Source organism: Eurypyga helias, unplaced genomic scaffold, assembly GCF_000690775.1.
Source record: "Eurypyga helias isolate BGI_N326 unplaced genomic scaffold, ASM69077v1 scaffold14719, whole genome shotgun sequence".
NCBI classification, from domain to species: Eukaryota; Metazoa; Chordata; class Aves; order Eurypygiformes; family Eurypygidae; genus Eurypyga; species Eurypyga helias.
The window spans coordinates 89583-115390 of NW_010271489.1; the positions used below are offsets into that span (position 1 = coordinate 89583).

A 25808-nucleotide genomic window follows, 5' to 3' on the forward strand; every position below is an offset into this window, starting at 1 on the left:
CTGGCGACAAACATGCAGAATTAACCATGGAGATTGCGCTCAGTTTTTTCTCTGGGAATACTGTGGATTCTAACAAAGCGCCAACAGGAAACTTCCAATGCTAAGTGTCTCAGCACTTCAAGAGTGAACCTGTCCAAGCAGCTGTTTTACAGCAGTTCAGCAGCTAAATGATGATACAAAAAGGTACATTTTGCAGAAACCTCTCCAAACTGATGTGTCCTTTTCTATAAAGAACTCTTAACAGAGTTCTCTCTCTTCCCAATAAAGGAAGATGTTCTGGTAGGTTGTTTTCTATCAGGTTGCCAAATTCAGCAAAAGCTTTTTGGACTCAGTTGCCAACAAAAACCATCTGAAAAGAACCAAGAGTAAAAACAATTTGATCTTGACCTGGAGAACATTCACTAATCGTAACGAAGCCCCACAATCTTTGAAACGGTTGAGCAAACATGCCCTTCCTCTTCCTTTTAAGACTGCATCTCATCATCTCATTTCATTCCCTCCTACCTGGAAAACTTAAATGAACTGCAGTTTCATCCATGTGTGCTGAGCCATCACTACTCTAGCTATTCAGATGGAAAGGAGATTTGACTGAGATTCCTACTTCATTTAAGTTGTAAAGTCCAAAACCAGTACTGTTTTAATTACTTACACTTCCGTTTTCCTTAATTAGTTATTCCACTTTATTTAATCCAGTAATTTAAGCCAATTACTTGTTTTACTCTTAGGGGTGGGGATTTTTTTAGATGCCTTTGCTCTCTTCACTTAGCAGTTTTCTATGGCATTAGCACATACACAACCAGTTGCCAAAACAGTAATGCTACCAGCAGTGGCTTGGTTTTTACTCTGTACTTTTCCTGTGTGACAATTCAGGGAGTCTCAATATTCAACATTTTTAGGGTGATCTGAAGTTTCATACTAATCTCTTCTAGTAATCCTAGTAAAACATAGTTTTTCTTATTTCAACACACCAAAGCAGCCTTTAGGGGCAGGAATAAGTCAGCAAAAGGTGGTCAGTTCCCACTGCATTTCAGAACAATCTGAGATCTAAGGAAAGAGACAGCTTTCGATGCACACCAAGATGAGTAGGGAGCACCACTGAACTCCACAGACTGACCTCAGTGCCCCAGGCCACTGCACACTGCACTCCAAAGGTAAAGCTGCTGTAATCTGTCCCACGAGCTGACATTCAAGCCAAAGTGCAGACTTTGCTGCTTAAAGGCAACCATTTTCAACTTCCTGGGAAACCCACACCATAAGCACTGTTCAACAGTAAAGAGGAGTTATAGTCTTCCACAAAATAATAGCCACAGCAATAGATCCTACGGTTCCTTTACAGAGATCAGTACCTCTCTACACTGGCTAATGACAGCCAGTCTGCAACAGGAACAATGCTAACCAGTTACAGCCCAGTCTGAAAGAGGCATTTTAAGATCCCCTTCCCTTTGACCAAGACAGAAGGACACACCCCGAGATCTCCAGAGCTGTTTTGGGGTTTTTTAAAGGACTAAGACATCACAAGCCTGTATACGCACTTTTACATGGACTTCTTATTGTGAATGGATGCCTGTGCTGATTGATGCTGTAATAATTGCTTTTCATGTGATATTCACTGTAAGTATAAGTATTGGAAAAGAGATAATTGATGAAAAATGTGAAAACAGTGTCACAGTAAAGATCAGCCTTGACTACACCGATGGATGTAAGTTTACCTGCAATCGAGGAACTTGGTGCCATACCTGTATCACTGTAACACAAACTTAAATATTACATGCAGCATTTGCATGCAAAACAATTTCAATTGATACATGAAGTTTAAAGTTCTCTTACACCTACTACATCCATCTTCGGAAGCAAAGATGGGAAAAGGTAACAATTACTTCACCAGATTTTTTTTTTTATATTTAAAAAGGTCCCAATTCGACTGAAACACAAAACACCCGTAGTTATTTATGACTGCTAGAATAAAAATAAGAGGGGCCAGGGGAAAAAAAGTGATGGCTGCAAAACAAGTAAGAGGAGTTCTAGGAACTCAGGCAGCGAGATAGGTTGGGATGAGGAGTGAGGAAGTAAAAGACAAGGAAAAATAAGAGACATATAAACAAAGTAAAGCCCTTTGAAAAGCACCAAAGAAAATATCTTTTAATAATGAGCATATGTGCACACAAATGCACACACAGGTCCCTGCCCTCTTCTCCTCCACCTGATCATTTCAGAAAGCACCTATGGTAAGCTCTCAGGAGAGTACCTCTGCCTTGGAGCATGCAGGCACTTGGCCCACGAACAACTTGGGGTAGGCAGGGCTGCCTGCTCCCACTGAGCTGTGCCCCAGGTGAGAGCTGCTGCATTGATGCCAGCCTTCCTCCAAGCCCGAGGGTGGGAAAGTCTGACTCTTTTTGTTCTTACCTAAGCAACACTCTGCCTTTTTGGATGGCAAACAGGGAAGGTGGTCTCCATTACCACCTGGAATAGATTTGGCTTTAAAACAATAAAATAACCAAAACCACTCACACAAGCTCTGCCTACATTTTAATCAAGAGCAGAAAGGAAGGTAAATCAGAGCAGACATTACTTGGCTAGATTTAAATAGAAAGGACAATTCTTTACAATACCAGGCTCCATTACATCGTCCAGGTGCCACAATCGTATCCATTTTCCAACTTAAATGGCATTGATCATGTTACAAAAGACCAGCGCACAGTAACGGGCAGCATCAGACTATTAATGCCACAACCTCACAGAGCAAAGTATTTAAGCATGATATTGACTTCAAGATTTAAGATATCAGCACACGTGCAACAGCCCATCCTTTCAGACATTAATATATTAATATTAAATGATGGCATTAATGGATTATAAAGGAGGAACACCATAAATTAATTCTGATACATCTCAGCAAAGTTGCTGAAAAGAGAGAAAAAAAAAAAGAGGAAAAAAGAAGAGATCAGCATTCTAGAAGTATCCCCGGGGAAAAGCAGCAGCCGATCATGGCACACATTACCTTTGCCCCTTGTTCATCCATCTGCTGCACCCCAAGGAATGCCACAGGGGAAGCAAACATGTGGAGCACAGCTAATAACAGCAATTTTTCCCATATTAGAAACTAATTATCATCCTTTCCTATCAGGATCAGTGCCTCCAGAATTATAAGCAATTTACCCTACTAAATGCAGTCTAGAATGTAACACTAACTCCATGCTTATTTCCAAAAAATGCTGATTTAGACCTTTAAGTAATACAAATTATATTTCCCATCCTTTCTATACAACCTGCTCTCTCCTGCAGCTGAATATTTATCCTTTTACTAAAAGAATACAATTAAAGAGAAAAACTCTGCTTAAGTACAACCTTGTGCTCATTTTCACTCTTGGCTCAAAACTGTACAATTGCTGTGATTAAGTCTATGTAAATCTAACAAAAAAGACAAACACGGGTTTTGTATTGTATTAGCCATCTTCAGGAAATAACAGCATGAAAACTCATTGCTCCCTACCAAATGTATCACTTCTCATTAGATACAGAGACCATAAAACTACAAAATGAGATAAAAAGCTGTGAATAGCATTTTATATACTGACCTTGCAAGTAGACAAGAGTTTTTCCTTGGTCTGTTTTCATTTTATCCAACTTAAAATTAACAACTTACAGAATAGCTGAGATCCCTCCACATTAGGCTGCTTTAGAAAAAAAGTAATCATTTGCTTCAAAATAATGAAGTTAACATTGTTTGGTTTTAATTAACATCACCTATTTGAGGTACTACTTCTACATACAAGCAGTCCAGATGTTCTACAGCACAATCCAAGGAAACAAGGAACGGGAAACACCAAGGAAAATCATACTATGAGTGCCAAGATCTGAATAAAGAGCATCAGGGATAGATCAAAACAGTGCTTTTTTCCCCAAGGATCTTAACTTCTATTTGTTTTCTACCCATCCACTCCTTGAGCCAAGTCCTAGCTCTAGCCCTCAAAACCCCAAGTTTCATATCACAGCCTACCAAGACCAAAGTACCCTCTTCCAAACTCCCTCCAGACACCTCATGATTAGCCAGCAGGTGCCACATTTTCAAGAAAGACAAGGTCAACATTGCCCTAAGGATCTGAGCAAAATGCCTCCTCGAGCAAGCAGTCTGGGATTCCAAGTCAGGTCTGCTCGCTTGAGAATGCACATGCTGGCTCAACGCCTTGAGGTAGCAATGTCAAGAGCTGTTAAAGGAGGATGTACAGAGAAGTCTCAAGGATGTAAGTGAAAAATATTCTAATGAAAGTCAAACTACTTTCTACCTTTGAAGAACAGACGTTGATATTACCACATAAAACATATTTAGATGGAAAATAAAGTCTCCAAAATAATAAATTCAAAAGAAAATAGAACAGAATCAGATGCTGAAGAACTGTAAACACATAGCAGAGCACTAATGTTTGTACACAGCCAAATGTGATACCAATATACATTTCAAGTACTTCTAAAGGTATCTTGCCTTCTTTAAAATCAAGAATAGTCAAAGCTATTTATGATCATTATTATATCCTTCAGCACAAAGGGATACAAAGAACAAACCTAACGCAAAACACCAGTAACTTGGCTTAATAAGATTACAGCACATTAAAAGGTGCTCATAAGCATTTTCTATAAATGAAGTGTAAAGCCTGATGACTACATACTATCCGGAAGACAAACCTAAGCTCATAATGAAGGTATTGCGACACAGCTTAGTCCCTAAAACACCAACAGAATGGTGTGGTTTTGATACATCTCAAAATTCTACACCTATTATGAAACAGCCATGTTGAAGTGACTGGTTTTAGGGTAGTAGCGATGCAATTTCTGTGATCCATTTAACAGTTACAAGGCAGATAATACTGCATTTATCTAGTAAATATTATTCCTTCCTCCAAGCCTCACGTCTCAAAATGACAGCATTTTGCAGTGTAATAGCACATGGCTGGAAAGTTTAAGCCACATATCAAGTACCCTAGAAGAAATCAGTAATCATACATGCATAGTGAATGCAGTACAGAACAGTTTCTTTTTTTCAAATCCAATGAGAAAGGAATATTATGATCTTCTACTGGAAAAGCAAACTGGCAGACTAAATAATGGATTAATGGATCCAGTTCTTGATATTTAAGTAATGGCAGCAAACAGAAGAGGGTTAAACCAAAACCCAACACCCCTGCCCTCCCATCCCACATGCCCTCTACCAGTACACAGCAGTTAAGTATTACAGTGAACCTCTAAGTAGCAGGAAAATTTGGGTTTGTTTCCTCACCTCTGCATTTTTGAGCACGTTTAACCTCACAGTCACCACATACCCACACAGCTATTCTTCTATCATCATGTGCATCCTTCCAAGAAAGAAAACAATCCTAAGATAATTTAAACTAGTAGATACACAGACAAGAGTTACCAGGAGGTCACTGTGCATGTGCAATGCACACAGCCTGCTGAGGAACAAGAACTGAAATAAGGATACTCTAATGCAGGCTAGTCACCCATTCTTGCTGCTACCTACTCAATAAAGAAAAATTTCTTTCTCTACACTGAAGTACCTAAAAGGATTTTTCTGTTTCATTAAAACTACAGACAACCAGATGCATACAGCTGAATAAGTTGCATAAGGAAAAAGGGGGTTTGGTTTTGTTTGTTAATAATATGGAGCAACTTACTACCCGTTAGTACCTCCATAGTCAGCACTGGCAACGTGAAAGGGAAGTCACATTCACAGAAACGTAGGCACGTTCAGCAAGCTGCTACCGCAATACCTACGCTTGCCAAGACAAGACTTCCTTCACTACATTGTGCCCCGTGTTATCGTGACATTTACTGTTCAAGTTCTCTATTCTCAGCCTCAGCCACATTTTAAAGAAAATATTTTTTATGGACATGCAATATTATTAATTTTTATTTTTAAAAAAATGAGCACAAAAGCCTTCCTAGGACCACTTTCACAAACTCTAATGCTAAGGAGCACTAGAGATAAGAGATAAAAATCCCCAAAAAGTAAGTCAAAATAAAAAAGCCAAAAGACAAGAGGACCAAAATGTGTTATATTCAGCACAGGGACACTTGAACAGTCATATTATAAGTACATTAGAGATGCATTGAGAAGTGTGCTGTAAGAACCGAGCCAGCTCTCTCCTTGCACACACAGGCATCTGCAAGGCACTTCATGTCAGGCCGCATGCCTGTCCACAAAGCAACAGAGAACAGTTCACAGGCTGTGCAAGCACACCTCTCTTGGCCTTCTATTTCCCTACGAATCATCTTGTAAAAGAGTGAATGACTACTGAACAGATACAAAAAGTCAGAGGCAACACCTTCCAAATAACTGGCATTGCCCTGAGCCATTAGAATGGATTTATGGATAGGCAGATTACAAAGTCTCTGAACCTGAATTTCCACCCCCAAAAAACCCTTGGCATCCTGGCTAAGCTCATTCACTCCGAACAGCCAAACCCTAAGAGCCTCCTCCTGCTATCAAAACCAGGCTGGTGCTAAGGAGCAGAACGGATTTGTTCACTGCAGAAAGGCCACCCCAGTCCCACGGCATGTGCAGCACCAGCCGCACAAGCACATGGCTTTGGGCCAGACTGACTCCTATCAGTCCAGGCAGGAAGAAACCCAGACAGAGGCTTGGTCACTGTGGGTCAGCTACAGAAGGTTTATTTGCACAATCGGAGCCATTATGCCAATGACTTGCGTTCACCCACACCCTTTACAGAAATCCACAGACTTACCTTCCCTCAAAGGAAAAGGTTATGGCACCGAGACAATTAGAATACACAGCTACACTCCCAAAATGGATATGACCATGTGAATTTACACACAAGCAGGAAGAGAAGAGTAAAAACTGACAGCATGCAAGCTGCTTCAATACATAGTATGGGATTGTTAATCCAGCATCTGAACCAAATTCCAACAGTCATATCCTGTCCTGTAAAGCTAATGCCACTTCTTTAAGTGTGTTATATTAAGTATAAAGTTCTTAGTCTTGTAGGACCTTTACAATATTAGTACTTCTTCTGCAGCCTATACAGCATCCAAATGAAACCCCTGAACTTAATCAGGAACATCAATAAACGCCTGATTTTTACCCATACAGATATCACTGACATGTCCAACAGACTGAAGTTACATCTTTTACTAAACTGAGATAAACGTAAATTAAGTCAAGTCTTGGAAAACAAGGAAAATTAACTGGGCATACTCTATCTATTCATTTGAAGTCAGGAAAAAATAATCAAGAATGAAGAACTCAAAGTGCTTAAGAACAATGTCAGAAGACCACCAAAGTATGAGTGTCCAGCAAGAACAAAGCAAGCTTCTTAAATTATTAAGGACAAGGTATTCTAAGAAGCTGTGATAATTTGGAATAAATTTATGTAGAAATATAAACACTAACACTAGATTACTGGGCAGAACTTAAAAGAAGATGAAAACCCCCAAAATTTTCTAGGCGGAAAGTGACAAAGTAGAGAAAAATTAACAAATGCCCTGAACTACCAAATGCTCACTGAAACTACATGTGTGTTTAGAGATAACAATCAAACCACAAAGACTAAAAACGCTTTGGATAAACGAAGATTAAGGAGAGATTGCTTTCCCTGAGAAGTGAGATCATACCAGAGTTGAAGGCTCACATCACAGCCTCGGCCCATTTACACACCCTGATAGAGCATGATCTCAGAGGAGGGGCGACCAGTATGGCACTGCCAGCAGCAGCAGAACACCAGATACCTCTGCTGCTTTTTCACTTCCAGTTTGTTCATTACTACTGCTGCAGAAGACAACACAGTATTTCACGAGTGTGAGCATGCTTTACATTTCTCCTTTTTTTTTTAAAAAAAAAAAAGGGAAAATAAAGACCCAGCCCTCACACAGCAGATAAAAATACCAAATTTGCATTTCACCAAAAGGTGCCCAGGATTTTCAAAGAAAAGATACCAGACTTCTGAGAAATCAAGTCATTTGCTATCTTGTCAAATTTTATCTGAGTAAGTTTAACTTACTTCCTAAGAAGAAATACTATCATTCTCAATAGTATAATCATATATGCATGCCAATTAGTTCTATATATTGTGTGCTTCAAAGATAATTTCCAAAAGGGCTAGAAACAAATGATTATCTTTCTTTTAATCTGTCTACATTTAAAGTCAATCAGTCATAAGGCTTCAGAGGAAAAAGCAGGCTAAAAACATATTTAAGAGCCTATTCCTAGCCCCATGAGAATGCAGAGTCTCAAAACACTAAATCTGTCACTGCTTCAGGGGTGACTGTAGACACTGCTATGCCTCCCAACTGCATTCTCAGTTGTACGTTTCCATAAATATATATATGTGAGAAGAAACTTTAAGACAAGTCATTTTTAAAAGGAAAAAGATTTGAAACTGCTCAAAGGTGATTATGACAATCTTCATTTGAGGCATTGTGGAAGAATACACATGCTGTAGCAGTGAATCAAAATTTATTTCAGAACACATTCACTATTCTTAGTATTTACATCCACCCCACTCCATGTATCTTGCATTCTTGTCTTATACACACACAAAACATTACTGCAATACACCAGCGTAGCAAAAAAATCACAGCACCAGGAACAGCAACAGAAGAGAAAGTTACTGAAATGTCCTGATAGACAAAATGCCCAGGGACACGTTAGAGAGCTTAACTCAAAGTGAAAAACACAACACAGACTACAGCATTCAGGACTTGGCATTCATTTGGTTCATATTGTACAAATGCCTGGAGCAATCACATGCTCCTAGAAGCAGTTAGCTATATTAATGACACGAACAAACGCAAGTCTAGGACAATGCAAATGACCAAATAGAATTAAAAAATTACATGTCGGATGAACATCCACACAAATTCAGATCTATCCTCTGTGAAAGAAGCTAACTTCACTGTTTTTCTTGTTACCCAACAGCAATTATAGTTTTAATTAAGACATTAATACTTACTATTAGAAACAGCACCACTAACAAACTACTACAAAAAACCAATTATTCTTTAACAGCTGATCTTTATTTTCCCTTGTAATTGAGAACTAAGTTCATATTCAAAAGAAACAATTGAGACATACTCCACAGCAAGACCAGAACACAGCCCCAGCTACCTACACCAGTAAGAGATCTGGTAGTGCACAGCAGTGAGCACACGGGAATGGACACGGCCGTCTGCATACAGAACGCCAGGAGCCAAGCAGTACAGTTCTTTACTTCCCAGCTTCAAAGTTGAACACTTGACAAATTTTGATGCTCCTAAGCTTTGTTCTGAGTTTCTGAATAACACAAACCGGCCAAAATAAATATGAACATTGCTTTCATATTCTGTGCCATTACCACTGAACTCAGACAAATATTCTTCAACAACAGGGAGGAGAAGACATCCATCTACAATAACAAAACAACAGGGGATCAAAGGTACGCCTTGCACATGAACAACAAATAAATACAGTGTTAAGAAACCCTGAGGTTTCTTGCACATCAGCCACATGGAAAAGCAAATAACCTTCCCACACTAACAGTTTCAACCAAATCTAACCCCTGGGTTCCCCTGGGAGATACTTCCACCTCCTGATTCCCCTGGCTTTCTGTGTCTCCCCAAATCCTAGCTTCTGTACAGACACCCTGCTCCTCGTAAAAGCTGGTGTGAATTTTAATAGTAAGTACCTCGAATCACTTGAGCTACAAAAGGCTGAGAAAGTAGACATTAAAAAAAGACCAAGAGCAGCCTCATGACAAGTATCACATTCAGAAATCGCTGAAATGTAACCAAGAAACTGGGGTGAACAATTCAATTCACCTTCCTAAAGGCATGTTTAATGCCTTGAATTGTTTCACACAGTCTCCCTATTCAGTGTTCGCTAAAACACAGTTCCTGATAGCTGTATCAGAAATTCTATTTAAAGTAAAAACTTTAACTCAGTGCTCACTTCTTTTGAAACACTTGTTTTGATGCCAACCCCATTCATTTTACTGAGGTTTACAGAAAGAAAAGCAGCTTTTTCTTCCAAGAAGCTAGAATCAAATATAACACAAAAGTCATAATGTGCTAGTCTGCAAAAGACACTACTTCAATTTCACATTGCAGGGGATTGTTTGTGTGCCAAGGCATTTGTTTTTCTCTTAAAGGATATTTACATACAGCGTAGGTTTTACTACTCAACCATAATTGAGACCAAAGCATACTGTTAGCATGTAATAAAATATGTTTTCAAAATATCTGTAGTGCTTTAAGTCTTCCACTTCAACTTGTATTTCATCAGTGCTTCTTACACCTCCCCTCACATTCCAGAGCCACCTATTTCACAAAAGGCTCTATTTAACAGTATACAACTACCTTCATGAAGGAGGAAACAACTAAGTTAAAAAAGCACTTCAGGGGAAGAAGAAATTAATGTTTTGAAACTAAGTTCTTCATGATCATTAGGTTAGATCACATTTGTTTCATAACTTTAAAACACATGCTGTTGTAGCACAATTAGCTTTCCCATCTCTGTTAACGCACAGGTTCTGCCTACGACATCCCAAAGGGTATTTATTAAGCATTCAGAATACACGCACAGTTACAAACGCAGTTGGATTTAACACAGGCTCAATTCTTGTTTCAGTCAGAGTAGGTTTTGTCAAAGAAAGAAAAAACCAACCCACACACTTGATTACTGAATCTTTTTAGACGACTTGTTACCATATACATGATTATTAGATCATGGCCATAGGCTAGACACTGGTACATATATCCAGCTGTCAAAGTGCATTTAATCCATTACATACAAAGAATAGCTACGGACAGGGCTGTTTGCTGTTTATGTATCAGAAAACCTTTTAGACTAGTAATTTTCTTCCTTGAAGAAATTTAGGCAAATATATTTATCTGTGCTTTTTTATTTGGATAAGATTCAAATAAATTGACAGAAACAAGAAGCATGTGTCATCTGGGAAGGTGTGCCGAAACAGTTTCCAGAACATTGCTGCGAGTTCTAGACTGAAATTGGCATTTCCACATTTTTAAATAACAGAACTTCCATTTAAAAAGCTGTATAGTAGATACAGTAAGAACTGAATTGAAAAAGGAAAACCCCAAACCATTACAAGTAAAAGACTGACTTAAACAAGCAGATACATAGAAATTAGACACAGAAAAAGGGAGTGGATATTAACACTGAAAAGAAGTGCAAGCTTATTTAACTCTGCCTAGGTCACATGAAGTTATTCCTATTAACCCATCTCAAGTCCACCATGTCCCTGAATTGCGCAAGTTCAAACACACGTACTGTCTCTCCCACAATGGGAATGCTAGGCTGCATTTTACAACTGAGGAAACCAGACAAGAGAAGGTTTTTTTAAAAGCAGCAGTTCCACAAAGGGACCTGGGAACTATACAGCAATAAATTGAAACAGAACTGAAATTTTGCCTCTTGTCTATGTCCTTTAACACTCAATATGCAAGAATCTCGGCAAAAGCTTTTGATGGAAATATCACTGACTGCTTTATCTTACTTGAATTACAAAAATAACAGCACTAAGTATCAAGTGATTAATAATGTGTCCTTAGAATTTGCTATTCCTAGTGAACTTATAGATATCAATTTTCATGAAAAAAATCATTAAGACAAAAAATACCACATTTTGAGAAGTTTGGATTCTGTTCGTAATTCAGTTCCATATAATTGAACAGACGTGACAAAACGGTAGCAGAGATGGAAACAAAACCAGAGGATATTGAAAATTACTGAATATCTCAAGACAGAAGGTTGTTACATGAATTACATGAGCTGCTCCTTTCATTTTGAAATCAGTCATCCAAGTAAAACATTCTTTCAGAATTAGAATTTCAAAAGATAAATACCTAACTTCTCACACTGAACTCATTTTAAATGTTATCTTCACTAAGCCTGACAAAATCAGGCCAGTATTAATACATATTTACATATTCAGAACACAATGAGCTTATCTTAATGTATTTCAGTGAACCTTTTGCCACAATCGCAAAAAACAGTGCCTACTCAATCAGTATTAATTGACTCAAAGGCTAAAAGGACACATAAATAGAAGTTTTGTTGGAGCCATGAAAGACCTTTTTTCCCCCCAAACAGTGAGACCAACTAGGAAACTAGGGTTATTAATGGTGTGTTCGTTCCCAGGGATAGCTAGAGCGCCTCAGTGCACGTGTCTGCTGATGCAGCATTAAATTTGCTCTAAAAGGGCAAACAACAACAAGCAGACACCTTGCAGAGTTGAATTCCCTTGGGTCACATTCCCAGTGCAATCAATGCCGACCTCTCCTTGGCACAGGCTCTGGTCACCATGCCAAGGTCACCTACACCACGACTTGTCGATCCAGGTTAGACCAACACATGTAGGAACTGCAAGTAGCAAGTCCTGTCTGAACTGCTTAGAGCAGCAGCTCAGTAACGCTTCCCAAGGCCAAGCCAACCTGAAGCTATGCTTCCTTCCGACTCTGAGGAAGGGGCAAGAGGGGGCAGGCATTAAAAAACAAAACCCAAGCGGAAGATCACCAACGTGGGACAAGCACACATCTGCTACAGCAGGCGGAAAGTTCTTCCCAAGTACAAAGTATTAATTATTCCATTTTTCCCTGCCTTCACTTGGAAGGAGAAAAAAAGAACAAAGCGTTGGTTTAATTCTCATCTAAATCTACTATTTCAGAGAACGTGATAAAGACTGTTACATGAAAAGATGCAAAGGATAGAGCGAGCTATATAGGTAACATCAAAATTCTGCTCTTCCAGAGGCTCTTTCAGCAATAAAGGAACCCTCAGACAAGGAAATCCCAGTCCACATGACAGCATATGCTGTAAAGTATTAACAAATTGCCTCCCAGAGACTTAAAATAATTCTCACTTTTTCTTTACATTCTTCAGTTAAAAAATTGTCTGATCTTTTTAAATAAGGAAAAGAAATGAATCAACTCCCTCCTCACAGCACATATAGAAATGGATGTTACTGCTGTCTAGAGTATCTGTGCTATGCAAGTTGCCTCTGAACTCCTACACTTCATCTTGGGAAAGAAAACCTCACTTAGCAAAAAAATTATACACCTGATAGGACACAAGAAATTCACAGCCTCTTCTTAATTCAGTAAGAAGACCACACTCTGAGGAGAATACCTATACTAAGATCTGTTCATGTTTGCTGAAAAAGGAATCCTACATAAGGTGTATTTTCCAAATAACTACGGAATTACACATCCCCACATGTGATTCTCCCCCCTTAGCGTCACATTTTGGTTTCTGTAATATAAACAATATGGGAACAAGGTAACCATTTCACTTAGAAAAAAGGGAAACATCAAGTTGAAAGGCATTACGAACAAAGGAGTGCTTTTACACAACTGTTTTCCTGTCACCAAAATCATGGAGGCAACTCAAAAACTGTATTTTCAAAGTACTAGAAGGGACAAGCACCACAGGAAACCAGGGAAGTCATACAGCAATACTTTTGCAATAAACACTAGTGGGCTGTTATGGCAGCTCTATATAGGCATTCCAGATAAGTATGTTAAACACTGAATTTGTTCACCATGTAAAATCTTAAAAGCTGTAGCTTTATGAACGGGGTGTTCAACCAACGATTAGATGGCAAAACAAGAATATAACGTATTTTAAAGAAATCTATCCTTCCCGCTCTTTTTCACTACAGCTACGGGCTAATACTGACAAAGTACTTTCAGATCAATGCACCAAGCACTTTAGGAGATGCAACAGCTCTGCCAAGAATCCTGCCTTCAAAAGGACTTTCATTGCTATGGCAACAGCATGTTCTCCACTATCCAATTCGGAGACAACCTATGACACATACATGAGAGATGGCCAAACTCCAACTGCTTCCTCACTGCAGCACAAGTCACACTGTCGTACACAAACCAGTTTTCAGCCGCAGAAATGTAAGGTACAAAATGGAGGGGTTGAAGCTAGCTCACAGGGCACTTAGCTTACCCGCTAATAAACAGCTGCCTCTAGGAGAAAACATGCCCTTCACTTTTTAAGGTAAACACAGACTATTCTAAGGCCAAAAGGAATAAGCGTTAGAATAGAATATAAATCGCATTACACAACATCTCCCATATGCAGGCACTTCCCTCCTCTGTGATCCCAGTTTCCCCCAACAGAAAGGAGGAAAAGGAAAAGGAAATGCTAGTACATAGTAAATAAGCAGAGGATTGAAGTCAGTATTCCACAAGTATCTTGACAATAAAGTGGGTTTAATGAGTATAATGGACATGCATAAATATAAACCCTGGTTTTAATGCATCACTCAAAAAATCACAAAATAATCTCTTGCAATGCTTCACCTTCTAGTCAGAACTGTATTCACAAATGCACAGCCTTCAATATCTTCAAATTTGCTCACCGAACATGTAGGATTTCAAGCATCCATGCCACCTATCACTTACACTTCAAAGAGTTTGTGTACCTCTGCAGAGGAACTAGGCAGTATTTCAAGCCATTTGAAAGGGTAAGAAGGAAATTTAGAGTTACATATCCATTTCTGCCCTCCAAGAGAGTTTTCAAACGGTAGACAAACACCAGCCTGATGTTGCTCACCTAAGTTCATTCACCCCAGAAGGCAAGATCTATATTTCCTGTAACACAAAGAGAAACATAACTACGTGGCTGCATTCTTTACGTTCCTGGCAACCCTAAAATAGTTTAACAACCTTTAGGATGACTTCTGGTTGCACCGTACAGCACTCATACTCTGAACACTAACATACAAGTACAATCTTCTCGTAAAGAACTACAATCTTTTTAAAAATCCTGGTGGAAGAAAAGATTCAATCAACTTAGACTACTTCCCACTTTCAAGGGGTTGACTTAAAGAGGGAAAAATAAAAGGCCATTTTGCTGATCCGTGAAGGCCTGAAAGGCTGTTGGGAGAGCACATTCTGGAGAGGATATGGTCTCCCATTCTTTAAAGCCTCTCTCTGCTCCCATTCAAAGTATCAGGCATGGTCTATCTTGCTTTCCAAGTAGTCATATCACAGATGATTTAAAAAAAAACATTCCAAATAAACTAGTGAATGAAACAACTGAAAGGGGGGGGAAAAAAAAAAAAAGACAGGTTTTGGTTTGAGTTTTTATTGAGTTTTGTGCGCTTTTCCATTTGGCTGATTTTGGTTGTGGTTTTTTGTTTTGGTTGGATTTTTTTTTGGTCCCGGTTGAGGAGCTTTTTAAGTTAAGCACCTTATGAGCACTTACGAGAAAAATACCTATTTCCTAGTTCCTTTCATGACTACTATTGACAAAGCTCATGCTCCTGAATTTTTTGTGTGCTTATTACTGTCCCTCTGGCAAGGGAACACGCACGCTATCAGAGATATTTTCAAGGTTACCAAAATAAAAGCATTACCCAGAGCAGAGAACACATCAGACATTACATGCATTTACACACATGAAGTGGCAGAGATGTGTATCCCTTTTATAAAATCAAATGAAGGGAAAAATCTCTGATTTACCGTACCACTCAGTCACCTTGCGTCAAAGCATCACAAGCGCTAGCCTTGCAAAGGCACACTGCACAAGACAGGCGTTTGAGCTCTGCCCGAGTCAGCACCACACATCGTTTTTAGAAATATACAAAAGCTTTTCATTACTCCAAAACTCGGTCATCTTCATTAAATCACCATCTCTTCATAAAAGCATTGGCTTCATTTAGCATTCAGGAAGATGAAAGAGCAGCTACCCTCCTTATGGATTACTTCTCTATTACAAGAGAATGTTTTGCACGTCAAAAGCAAACATTAAAGGATTAAATTATATTGTCATTTCTGCTCTTGTTTATTTGCAGTGGGCAGTGAACAGAATGGCAAAGAAACAATCAGTGATTATTTTAAGCAGTGTTCTTTTGCAAGGATTATGACTCACGAAGTTGCTGCATAAAGAAACTGGAACGGGATAGGTGGCGCATTGAAAATCATCGAAAGACCACAACATAAGAAATGTTTGTCCTACAAGCAAAGCTGTCTGGCTTAATCATTTCACCCAATAGTCACAATAGCTCTTGGGAGAACACCAAGACAATAGGATCTTGCATTCAAATAAACAAAAAATAAAGATATAAACAGTGAAGCCCATTCTCCTACAGAAGACTAAAAATACTTCAGGATTTTCTCAAGCATATTTATCTCCACAGCTTCCTACTAACACTAATGCAACCCAGTAGAAAATCCAAGAGATATTTGGCTACAAGATATCCCTGCAGCACGCAAAATGTGAAATTCAGTAGCTTCATAGATTTATCTACATCTTTTAGGCTTTAAACATGGTTTCCAACAGAATTAGAGGAACCAAGTTTGCAAAGCAACGTTACTTTTAATCAAAACTTTTACATTTTTCTCACACATTACAAGCTAATAGGCATGAATCACATCCACGAAGTCGTATGCTCTGGTAAATCATCTGCCTGGTTCCCTTTGTATTGCCTCAGTCAAGTAGAAAAAACAGTTTACTTTGGACTTTTAGACAGATGTTAAAAATGCAGATAGCACATACAGACAAAATCTTGAGTGTTTAGAACAGTTCCAAGTCTTACCGAAAATAAAAACTTAGCACACAGTAGTGTTTTTTGTAAAACCTGACCATGGAAAAGAGGAGGACTACAAATCAATTCACTTTCCGAAGACAATGATACACATATTAAAGCTAGCAATATATTTTGGTCATACTCCAAACAGAATAAATACAGACACCAGTTAATGCTACATGCCAAGATCTTGTTTATATTGAATTAAGGGTAAACTTGGGTTTGAACTCAGTTTCATTTAACATACCCAACATGTACATTCATGGTCTGATATTCATTGGTATTTTACCAGCAAAATGTACACAACTAGAAATGACTAAACTGGGATTTTGTTCTACTGAGTATGGTTTTTTAAGCAACTAGTTCTGCCTATTCATCTTTGTATTCTAAGAGGGGAAAAAAAAATACACAATGTAAAATGTGATTTTCACAACTCCAGGCTCAGAATACACTTCTATACAAAACTTAACCTAGACTAAGTTTCTCTGTGTTACCACTGCTCCACCTTCATCAGCCAAGAGCTCTTTCAGAGACAAGGCACAAACAAAACGCTTCCTGCAGTTCTGTTCATGCAAAGGACAAACAGCAGAAGCAAGTGGTTCAGCTTATTACTAGAGCTCCACATAACCAACAACCTGATAAAAGACACGGAGATACCACCATTTCTGCAGCTACAACTGGCACAGAAAGTGTAATATAAATACCTCACATGCTTACAGAAAAAAAAAAATATATATAGGCAATTTCTGCAGAACTTCAGGAGCAAGAAATTGGGTCCCTGGCAATAAACAAGATCTACATCAGAAAGAAAAATTACTCAAAACTGTCAGCTATATGTAAAAATATCTACCTATTTTCCTCTCACCAATAAAGAGGAAGGGTGTGTATTACCAAAATCATATGCTTCTTACCTTCTTTTTATAATGCAATTCTATAGCACAAGCAGTTCTTGCAGTTTTCCACGGCACTAATATAGAAGAGTACAACTTTTCTGTCCAAGATAAACCTTATGTAGTTTTATGCTAAGGTTTTACTAGCATTCCTAGAGAGCGTTACCCTACTAACGGGGCTGTAAAGTAAACCCTTGGTATCAAGTCTCTTCCACCCCCCATTCCAGGCACTTATTTGTAACACCAGAAACAATTATTTTGATGTCATCAAGTGAGATTTTTCTGCATGACATCAGTAGGAACATGAAGTGTGTTTCAATTAAAGCAATTTCAGCTCCTCCTTTCAAAATAAAACCAAGAAGTCACATCCCTAGCATACAAGACGACTCTAACAAAGTCCTAAAGATTGATTAGCCTGATTATCCTCTGAAGACAGTGAGATATTATTAAATATAACAAAAGCTGCTCTTTCTGATCATTCTTGGTATTCAGTTAACATCTTCACCAAAAAAAGTATGTCCTTTATGTTTTTGAATGTTGTGTTTACAAACACAGCTTTGTTTTACAAGTGGAAAAAACAAGGCATTCATTCAAGACATTAAAAAAATTTATCATTATCTCATTCTAGACTCATAACAGAAAACAACCCTTGCCCCTTCAACCACTAGTAAATAATGGATTGTGGTATTTAAAAAGTCCACAAATACCTCCAACTCTTCAGGTTGAAGTATACAGTAGAACTGGGGACTTCTAGACTTGCGTATCAACAAAAAACCCAACAAATAGAAAGAGTGGCCATCACCTCTTAAGACAGAAAAAATATTAAAAATACATTTCCTGTCCTTTAATAATTATGCACTCAAGTAATACTTTTCCTCCTTTTCTTACCATGTTTAAAATTTAAGGAAATTTAAGAATCTGTATAAAGCTTTAGTGCTATTCCCCAAAAACATAATCCCTCAGTGGTAGAGTTGCAAAGAACCACCACATCTATTCAGTCAGGAGAAGTCAGCTGAAGGATTCTAGTAAACTACTCAAGTCTATGCACATCTTTCAATTTGAAAAACAGTCCCCACAAACTATAATCTTACTAAGTGATACGGTATTATATTAGCGCCTTACACATCTTTCTGTTCATAAGACACACAATATTTGTAACCATGAAAAATTACACTATACCTTCAGCAACTTAAAGAAAATACTGTTTGCCATGTAGTATATAGCACAGCAAGAGAAATTGTGTAACAGTATCTACAGGCTCAGCTATGGATAAAGGAGAAATATCCGAGACAAACAGCTGTCATATGAACTTGATAGCAAAATGACTAAAGGGTGAAGTCCTCTTCCTGTGACAGCTGGAAAGAAGTAGGGTGAAGGGGAACTTTGGCATGTATGTATGAATGACAAGCTTTTAAGGTAAAATTCCCTTGCCAAAGACCAAAACAAAACCCAAAAATCCCCAACCTTCACAAAATCTACTGACATGATCAAAGTTGTACAGTAATTAAGGGACTAAGTACAGGTTCAGCTGCTATTACAGGACACATAAATATGCAAGAACCTCATTTATCCTTCTCTTGAAAGGAAAAGAAATCCTCAGTTAACAAGCAATTTCTCCGCAGTCTCTTTTCTGGATTCTTCTACACTGCACCCAAACCTCTACTCCTTGTGTTTACATTTACATCAACACTGCTCCCTGGGTAAATGCAGAAACAGCCATAGGCCATTTCAAATCATATTCCTTCCCACATGCCATTAAGACCACTCTCCACAGCATCTGGATGCCCTTCATCACTTGCAGCAGATCAGAAAAATTTGGCAGACCCAAGAGCTACTGGCTGGGGCCGAGGGGTGACAGTGGGAGGTGCCCCACGCCCATCAGGAAAGGACAAGACACTGCTGGGACTCCATACCTACTGAAACCACCCAAAACCAACATTGCAAAAATCTTCCTTGCATTGCGAGACACTAGTGTTCATACAGGGAGCGGAGGTTAGGTGCTGTGCTTGTGTTTAAACAGTGATCACATCACTGCTCTCACCCAGGGAAAACTAATGCCTGGAAATACAAGATGAACTTTTTGAAAGAATGCTTTCTACATAGCAATACACTACAAATTACAGTTTCCCTTAACAGTGTCACATGCATCTCCCAACAGAAGACAGGCCAAATGCTACTAAAAATCCTAAATTACCTATTTGGAAGGCAGCAAGGAATTTCTGACCAATTGACACGAGGTTCACACCATCACCTTTTGTGGTATTCAAACCCCAGCCAATGGCAATAAATGACAGATGAACATCTACTTCTCATGTGCTCACCAAACTAGATTCAGAACACCTAGCTATTACAGTAATGCCTCCTTTCCTTCCTCCTTGTCTTTTCTTCTTAAATCAAAAAAACACTCAATATCCATGTGAGTGCAAACACCTTTCAAGAAACTGTCTGCTTTAAAGTTGGGTTATCAATTCCCTCCATTCATCCAACATTTTTTTTCCTCCTCTTTCTTAAAGAGGAACATGGAAGCAGTTACTTAGCCTTTTTATATGCTGTACTTCAAGACTGTTCATGGAGTGTCTGATAATTTATCTTTGCAAAGGCAAAGGGACAGGAAGAGGAAAATAAAGAGCAGTACCAACACAGAGGCTGCCAACAGGCAAGCTGCAGTCATCTATTTGCTAGCACTGAGCTTCTAAACGCAATAGGCAAGGGATCCAGACTGCAACTCCATCTGACCTGCGTCTGGCTCGTTTGGAGGGTAATCCACATTGTCTCCCCAACAAAGACAGGAAAAAAGCTACAGGAGCTTCTGCTGTCAAGCATGAGGCTTCTACAAGTCTTCCCAGGCTCTTCGGAGCAGGACAGAATTTAGCACCCCTCAGACCCAAGAAGAAATACCAGGGTACCAAATCTGCTGGTTCACTTTTAATGCAGCTAGAGGAACTAGATATTGAAAATGAATAAAAAAGCTACATAGCTGCATGACCCAATATTTAGTTTAACAGGCCACCCTGGATTTCCAGCATTTAACACACAATGATCTTATCTTCTGAACAGCCAACAAAAACACAGAGGTTCATAGAATATTTTGGATGAAAAGAGAAATACAGACCAAATTCCTTAACTATAGGCCTTCCACCTTTTTTATTATTATTTATTTAGAAGAGTCTGTCATGACTTAACACACTGTAGGACAAGACTAAGTGCCTACACAGGACCTCTCATCAACTCCTTAATTCAGGGACAAGGAGCAGCATTCCTACACCTCAATGGGAGGTTGCACCAGAAGCCCACAAAGAATGACATCAGAGAATTGATTCTCCTTAGGAATCACAGTTCTGATAAAAAGAAGAAACAGGTGACTTTGCTACCAGACTTAAGTGTGCCCCCTCACTCCAAAGCTTGTGAAGCATTTGAAACGTAGCCCATCCAGGTAACTCTCCCAAGTTTTTAGTTGGGGTTGGTTTGTTTGTTTTACAAGAAACTGCTGATGCAAAACTAAAGAGGAAATAAGAGTTTACAAGACCAACAAACAGTAATCAAGCCAGGTTTCCCTAATTCTGGAAACACTGTTTGGTAACTTAATAGACCTGCTAAAGAATTGCCATTGTGTCCAGTCTGAAGACATATGGCCCTAATTTAAGGACACCCCGGTTAATGGCAGGCTATCAACTTAAATGGCCTTTGCATCAAGCTACTAATTAGTGGCCTATCCCAATCCATTCCTTACCAACTCAGTACATTAGTAGACAGAAGTGGAAAGGGCTCTTGAATTCGCATAAGAGGGGGCCAAACACAGATACCGTCACAAGGTTTTTTGCATTAAGTTTAGCATGCGAAGGTCTGGGTACACACAAGATTTCTGCCCAATGCTGTCCACACACAAGTGTGTTTACTTATTTTTCCTGAGCTTCAGAGGAATCTTACAGGCAAGAAAAGTGTCCTATTTGGAGGACTTGGGTCTTGAACTGCACCTCTCCTTCTAACTGTTTTGTGTTAGACATCCACATTATCTTGGTTAATCCTTTTGCCTAATACCATGCACATCCACATGCAAAAACAATGCTATTGATACAATGAGGAGGCTACAAAACATAAAGCTAGTAGGCCACATGGGAAAATATTGTCTCAGATATGTTCTAAGTTGTGCTATACAAAAGAATAAAACAAAAGGGGGGGAGGTTTTATTTTAGGGTACCTGAACAGAGATTAAAAAATTAAAACCACAGGAAAAATTGAATTGAGATCAAACATACTGGGAACCATGGGAAAATTGCACTACTATTGCCTATGGTGAGTGCCTGGATTTGAATTAAGTTACTGTAATAAATAAAGGGCATTGGGCAAAATGGGTAGCCATCCAGGTTTGTATTGGCATACATTTTGTAGTTTGGACAAAAGCAAAACAAAGTAAAATTTCACTGTAAATCATAAAAACTGCTATTAACCATAGCAGCTACACAGTACACTGCAACAGTAAATAAAATCCACAAAAAAGCCTGATTTAAAAGACCAGCAGAGCATCTCTCTGACCTTTGCCTTCTCCTCCTATGATTTCTAAGACTGAAATTTTTTTTATCTTCACAAGTCCGTTTCGGAAGAGAAAATAATGGTAAGTTCTGTTTTAAACGAGGTAATTACAACAGGTACAACAAGGAATATTTTGTGGCTTAACTCACTGATTCATATATCGGGTTACTTTTCCCATATGTTTAATTTCACCAGTAGTCTGACCAAGTTATTTGACTTTATCAGCAACTTACAGAACTTAGTGTCATAAGATACTGTGGTATCTCAGATTAGTTCACTTATTTCATCTGCAGCTTTCATTCATAACTGATTGACCTGCAAAAAGCAAGCCTGCCCCAACACCAGAGTGCAGCTATCTTTTAACCAAAACACATTTGTGTTAATCCGTGACACTGTTTTCTTATAAATTATAGATATTAGCCACATTAGCTGTTTTATTTATGCAACCCATTTGCACATATATTTGTATAGCATACTCAACAGAAATATTGCAGAATTATACCAGATCAAGATTCCTAGATGAGAATTATTATCATACACCCTAGCATTAACAGCATTTCAAAGCCACACCTGAAAAATAAATAGAACTTAACCATCCTTGAACAACTAATTTGTCTTTTTAAACTGGGGGACTGGAAGGTGGCAAGGAAAAGGCATCATGAGCATTCCTTCCTTCTAAAACAGAATTCTCAGAAATATACAGTGTAACAGCCAGCAGACAAGCAATTGATTTTCACCTACCTAATGGGGGCCATTAGGCAGTATCGCCACTCATAGGTTGGATGGGTGGCAGGGAAGGTGATTTCAGATTTGTTTACTTTAAACTTAAATGAGAAAAAGAGGCTCTAAAATAGCACACACACATTCTTACTCCAATTAGGAAAAGGAAAACACATTCCTTTAACATGCTTGTGAAGACGGCAGAAAACTAAACCAACAGAGTTTAACAGCAAAGATAGCTGTAACTGCCATCAAAATCACAAAGCCTCTGTGAGAGGCAGCATCATTCCACAGTCAAAGAAAAAAATTTTTTAAGTACTTCTTAGGCATCTGTGCATAGTGTGCTTTACAGTACCAGATAGCTCAAAGGAACAAATAAATCCTCCTTTAACTTTTCTCTTTAAAAAGTAGCCTCTAACAATTAAAAAAAAAAAAAATCAAACATTTTTTGTTCTATGAGTTACAGAACACTTGAAATGAAGGCAAGATCACAATTAAATCAGACGACTAGAAATTAAATGTCTATTCTTTGTCAATGATCTTGACATAGTCTTCCTACAATACTTGACACTGACTCCGAACACAACTAATATAGAAACTGGTCACCTCCCACCCCTGCAGAGTAATCCCCCTAGGTCAAGGCTTAGGTCATAACATGACAAGAATTAGGGCATATAATCCCACTAACAAGTGAATCTCTACAAGAAGAAATGTGTTTAATTAAACCCCACAACTATATTCCATTGTCTTTTCCAAGGGGAACTCAGCTGAGGTGGTAGCTTGTTTGACAGCTGCAGTGTATTGCTCATGATTGCCATCTCCCAAACAGCAAAGCATTCTGGCATTCTCCCTTCTCCTGAGCCATCTAAGGCAAGAAAGGGAAACATGACCTACAAACAGGGCAAAGTTGCATTACCGAAGACTGATCTAAGAGCTAAACTAAAAATGAAAGCTTTATTATTCAACAGAAGATTATTCTACTCTACTCAATCAGAAAAAGCAAGGGGAAAGGGGGATGAGGTACTCATGTTGTGCTTCCCATATGGTCTAGCTGCCTGAATGTCTCTTAAAGAAAAATTTTTTGAGAAATAACTGTCTTGAATATTTGCAGGTTTTTTTAAAAAAGAATTATCTACATTGCATATGGATTTGCTATCTTGTTATTGCCCATGATTTAAAGAGGACATATTTTCAAAGAGCAAGACAAAACCAGTTACATATTATAGGAGAGAAGAAGTAAAATGCTTCTTTAACTACGTTCTTATTACAACACTTGCTACATATTTTCATTAAATTCTATGTGGGAGATGTCCTCTGAAGAGTTTTCAGAATAAAAGAATTCAGAAGTTTTAAAGTTGCTCCTAAAAACTGAAATTCTACACTGCCACTAAAAAGCAAGGTGTCATTCGGACCCTCAGAGTAACAGCTCTGACACTGTAAGCTGCAAACAGGCAACGTTACTGCACAATTTCAAACAAATACTTCATTCTTCTCCTGGCACTCTAAACAATTTTTTTCATTAACCTTGACTAAAAACTCAAACATCACTTTTTTTGTATTCATAAAAAGAGAAACACCACTCCACTGCATTCAGAGAATAAGCATACATGAGGAGAGACCAAAACAAGCTAGCAAAGAGTTACTTCAGTTTCTCTTTTGTAAGTGGCAATAAATACACTCTTTACAAGAATGATACAAAGTATCTGTTTAAAATTTGCACTGACTTCCTATTGCAGTCTTAGGTTGAAAGTCTCTGTAAACAGCCTTCGGGTGGACCTCAAAGACAAGACACTGAAGCCACACAACATACAACACACACACAGTTACTTGTTTGCCATACGCACTGGTTCAACATGAGAATTCTATTTGTCAAGACTTGGAAAGCTACGGAGTACTAGAAAATTGTATTAGCCTTACATTTTCCTGAAGAACTGCATTTTAGAATACATCCTTGAGTCACAAGCATTTCATTATTTGGCATTTTACTTCAGTGTTTTTTCCTCATTCATACAGAGGCTAGAAAATACTTCAACTGAACAGGTAAGTTTGATTTTTATCAGACAAACAAACACAAAGAAGCCATTCCTTTTTCACCTAAGAGATAAACAGGCAACTTGCATGTCAGTATGACTAGAGATACTGAACGCTTCACTGTACTGGGAGAAGTAGCCCAAGGCACATGGAAGAAAATCATGCTTAAAGTTACCAAAATGTGTGATAAAGTCAGATCAAAATAGCACATTTCTGGTTAATCTGAATGCCTTATGACAGTGTGCACAAATGAAAGATGACCATACTTTGAGCACACAAACACTAAGCTAAAACACCAAGACCTAGTTACACGAACTTTACATATGTCAGATGCATCCTACCTGATCCACTGAACTGGCTGCTTCCTAGTGTAGTTGGTCTGGTTTTCCCACTATTAACAGGTGGGGAAAACATCTGCAAAACAAGAAAAAAAAAACACGTGTTTAAAATAGCCTTGAAACTCTGTGCTAAATTATTAATATAAACTTTAAGGAAAGGTTAATAGGAAACAATTATCTGATCCATTTTTCTGCTAGAAAATAAACAGAATGTAAGATTCACATTTAGAGCCATAAAACCCACAATCTGAAGTACTCCTTGAAATGTATTAATTGCACTACAGTTTCTTTTCTACATGAGCACAACTCAAAATACAAAGGAGACGTACTACTACTATGGCACCTTAAAATAGTTATATCTCAAATTTTCCTACTCCAAATCTATTTATTCATGATCTGTGAGTTTAAAGTCACTGGATAAAGGCAGGTTTTGAGAGGTAGTAGTTTTCTACCATGTTTATAAGCCAAGCATCTTTTTGAAATCTCTTAATCATCACACAGAAAACACCCATAATATCCTAAGCAAAAATCACCATACAAAATACCAATTAATAACCTTTTTTATTTTTGGGCATTACATTTCCTTTCGATTTGTTTAAAAAGGAAAAAGCACCAGAGGAGCAGTGCCACACGCCAGCTTAACCGATGTTAATGATTAGATTATGCCATCACTGGGTCAGCCCGATTTTAACCAGTTAAACCAATTGACCCAGCTGGTACTGCAGCAGTCTAGACAAGCCATCAAAGTT

The 25808-nt window shown here is 38.4% G+C and overlaps 1 protein-coding gene across 1 annotated transcript in view; it reads right to left on the bottom strand.

The window, feature by feature from the left end:
- LOC104515015 (transcription factor 12-like) overlaps positions 1-25135 on the bottom strand; it is a gene marked incomplete at both ends in the record, with an annotated part of 113893 nt that extends 88758 nt beyond the window's left edge. Inside the window, one exon of the mRNA XM_010158842.1 lies at positions 25063-25135. Coding sequence (XP_010157144.1) covers positions 25063-25135 — 73 coding nt within the window. The remainder of the gene's footprint in view (positions 1-25062) is intronic.
- Between the last annotated feature and the right edge of the window lie 673 nt (positions 25136-25808).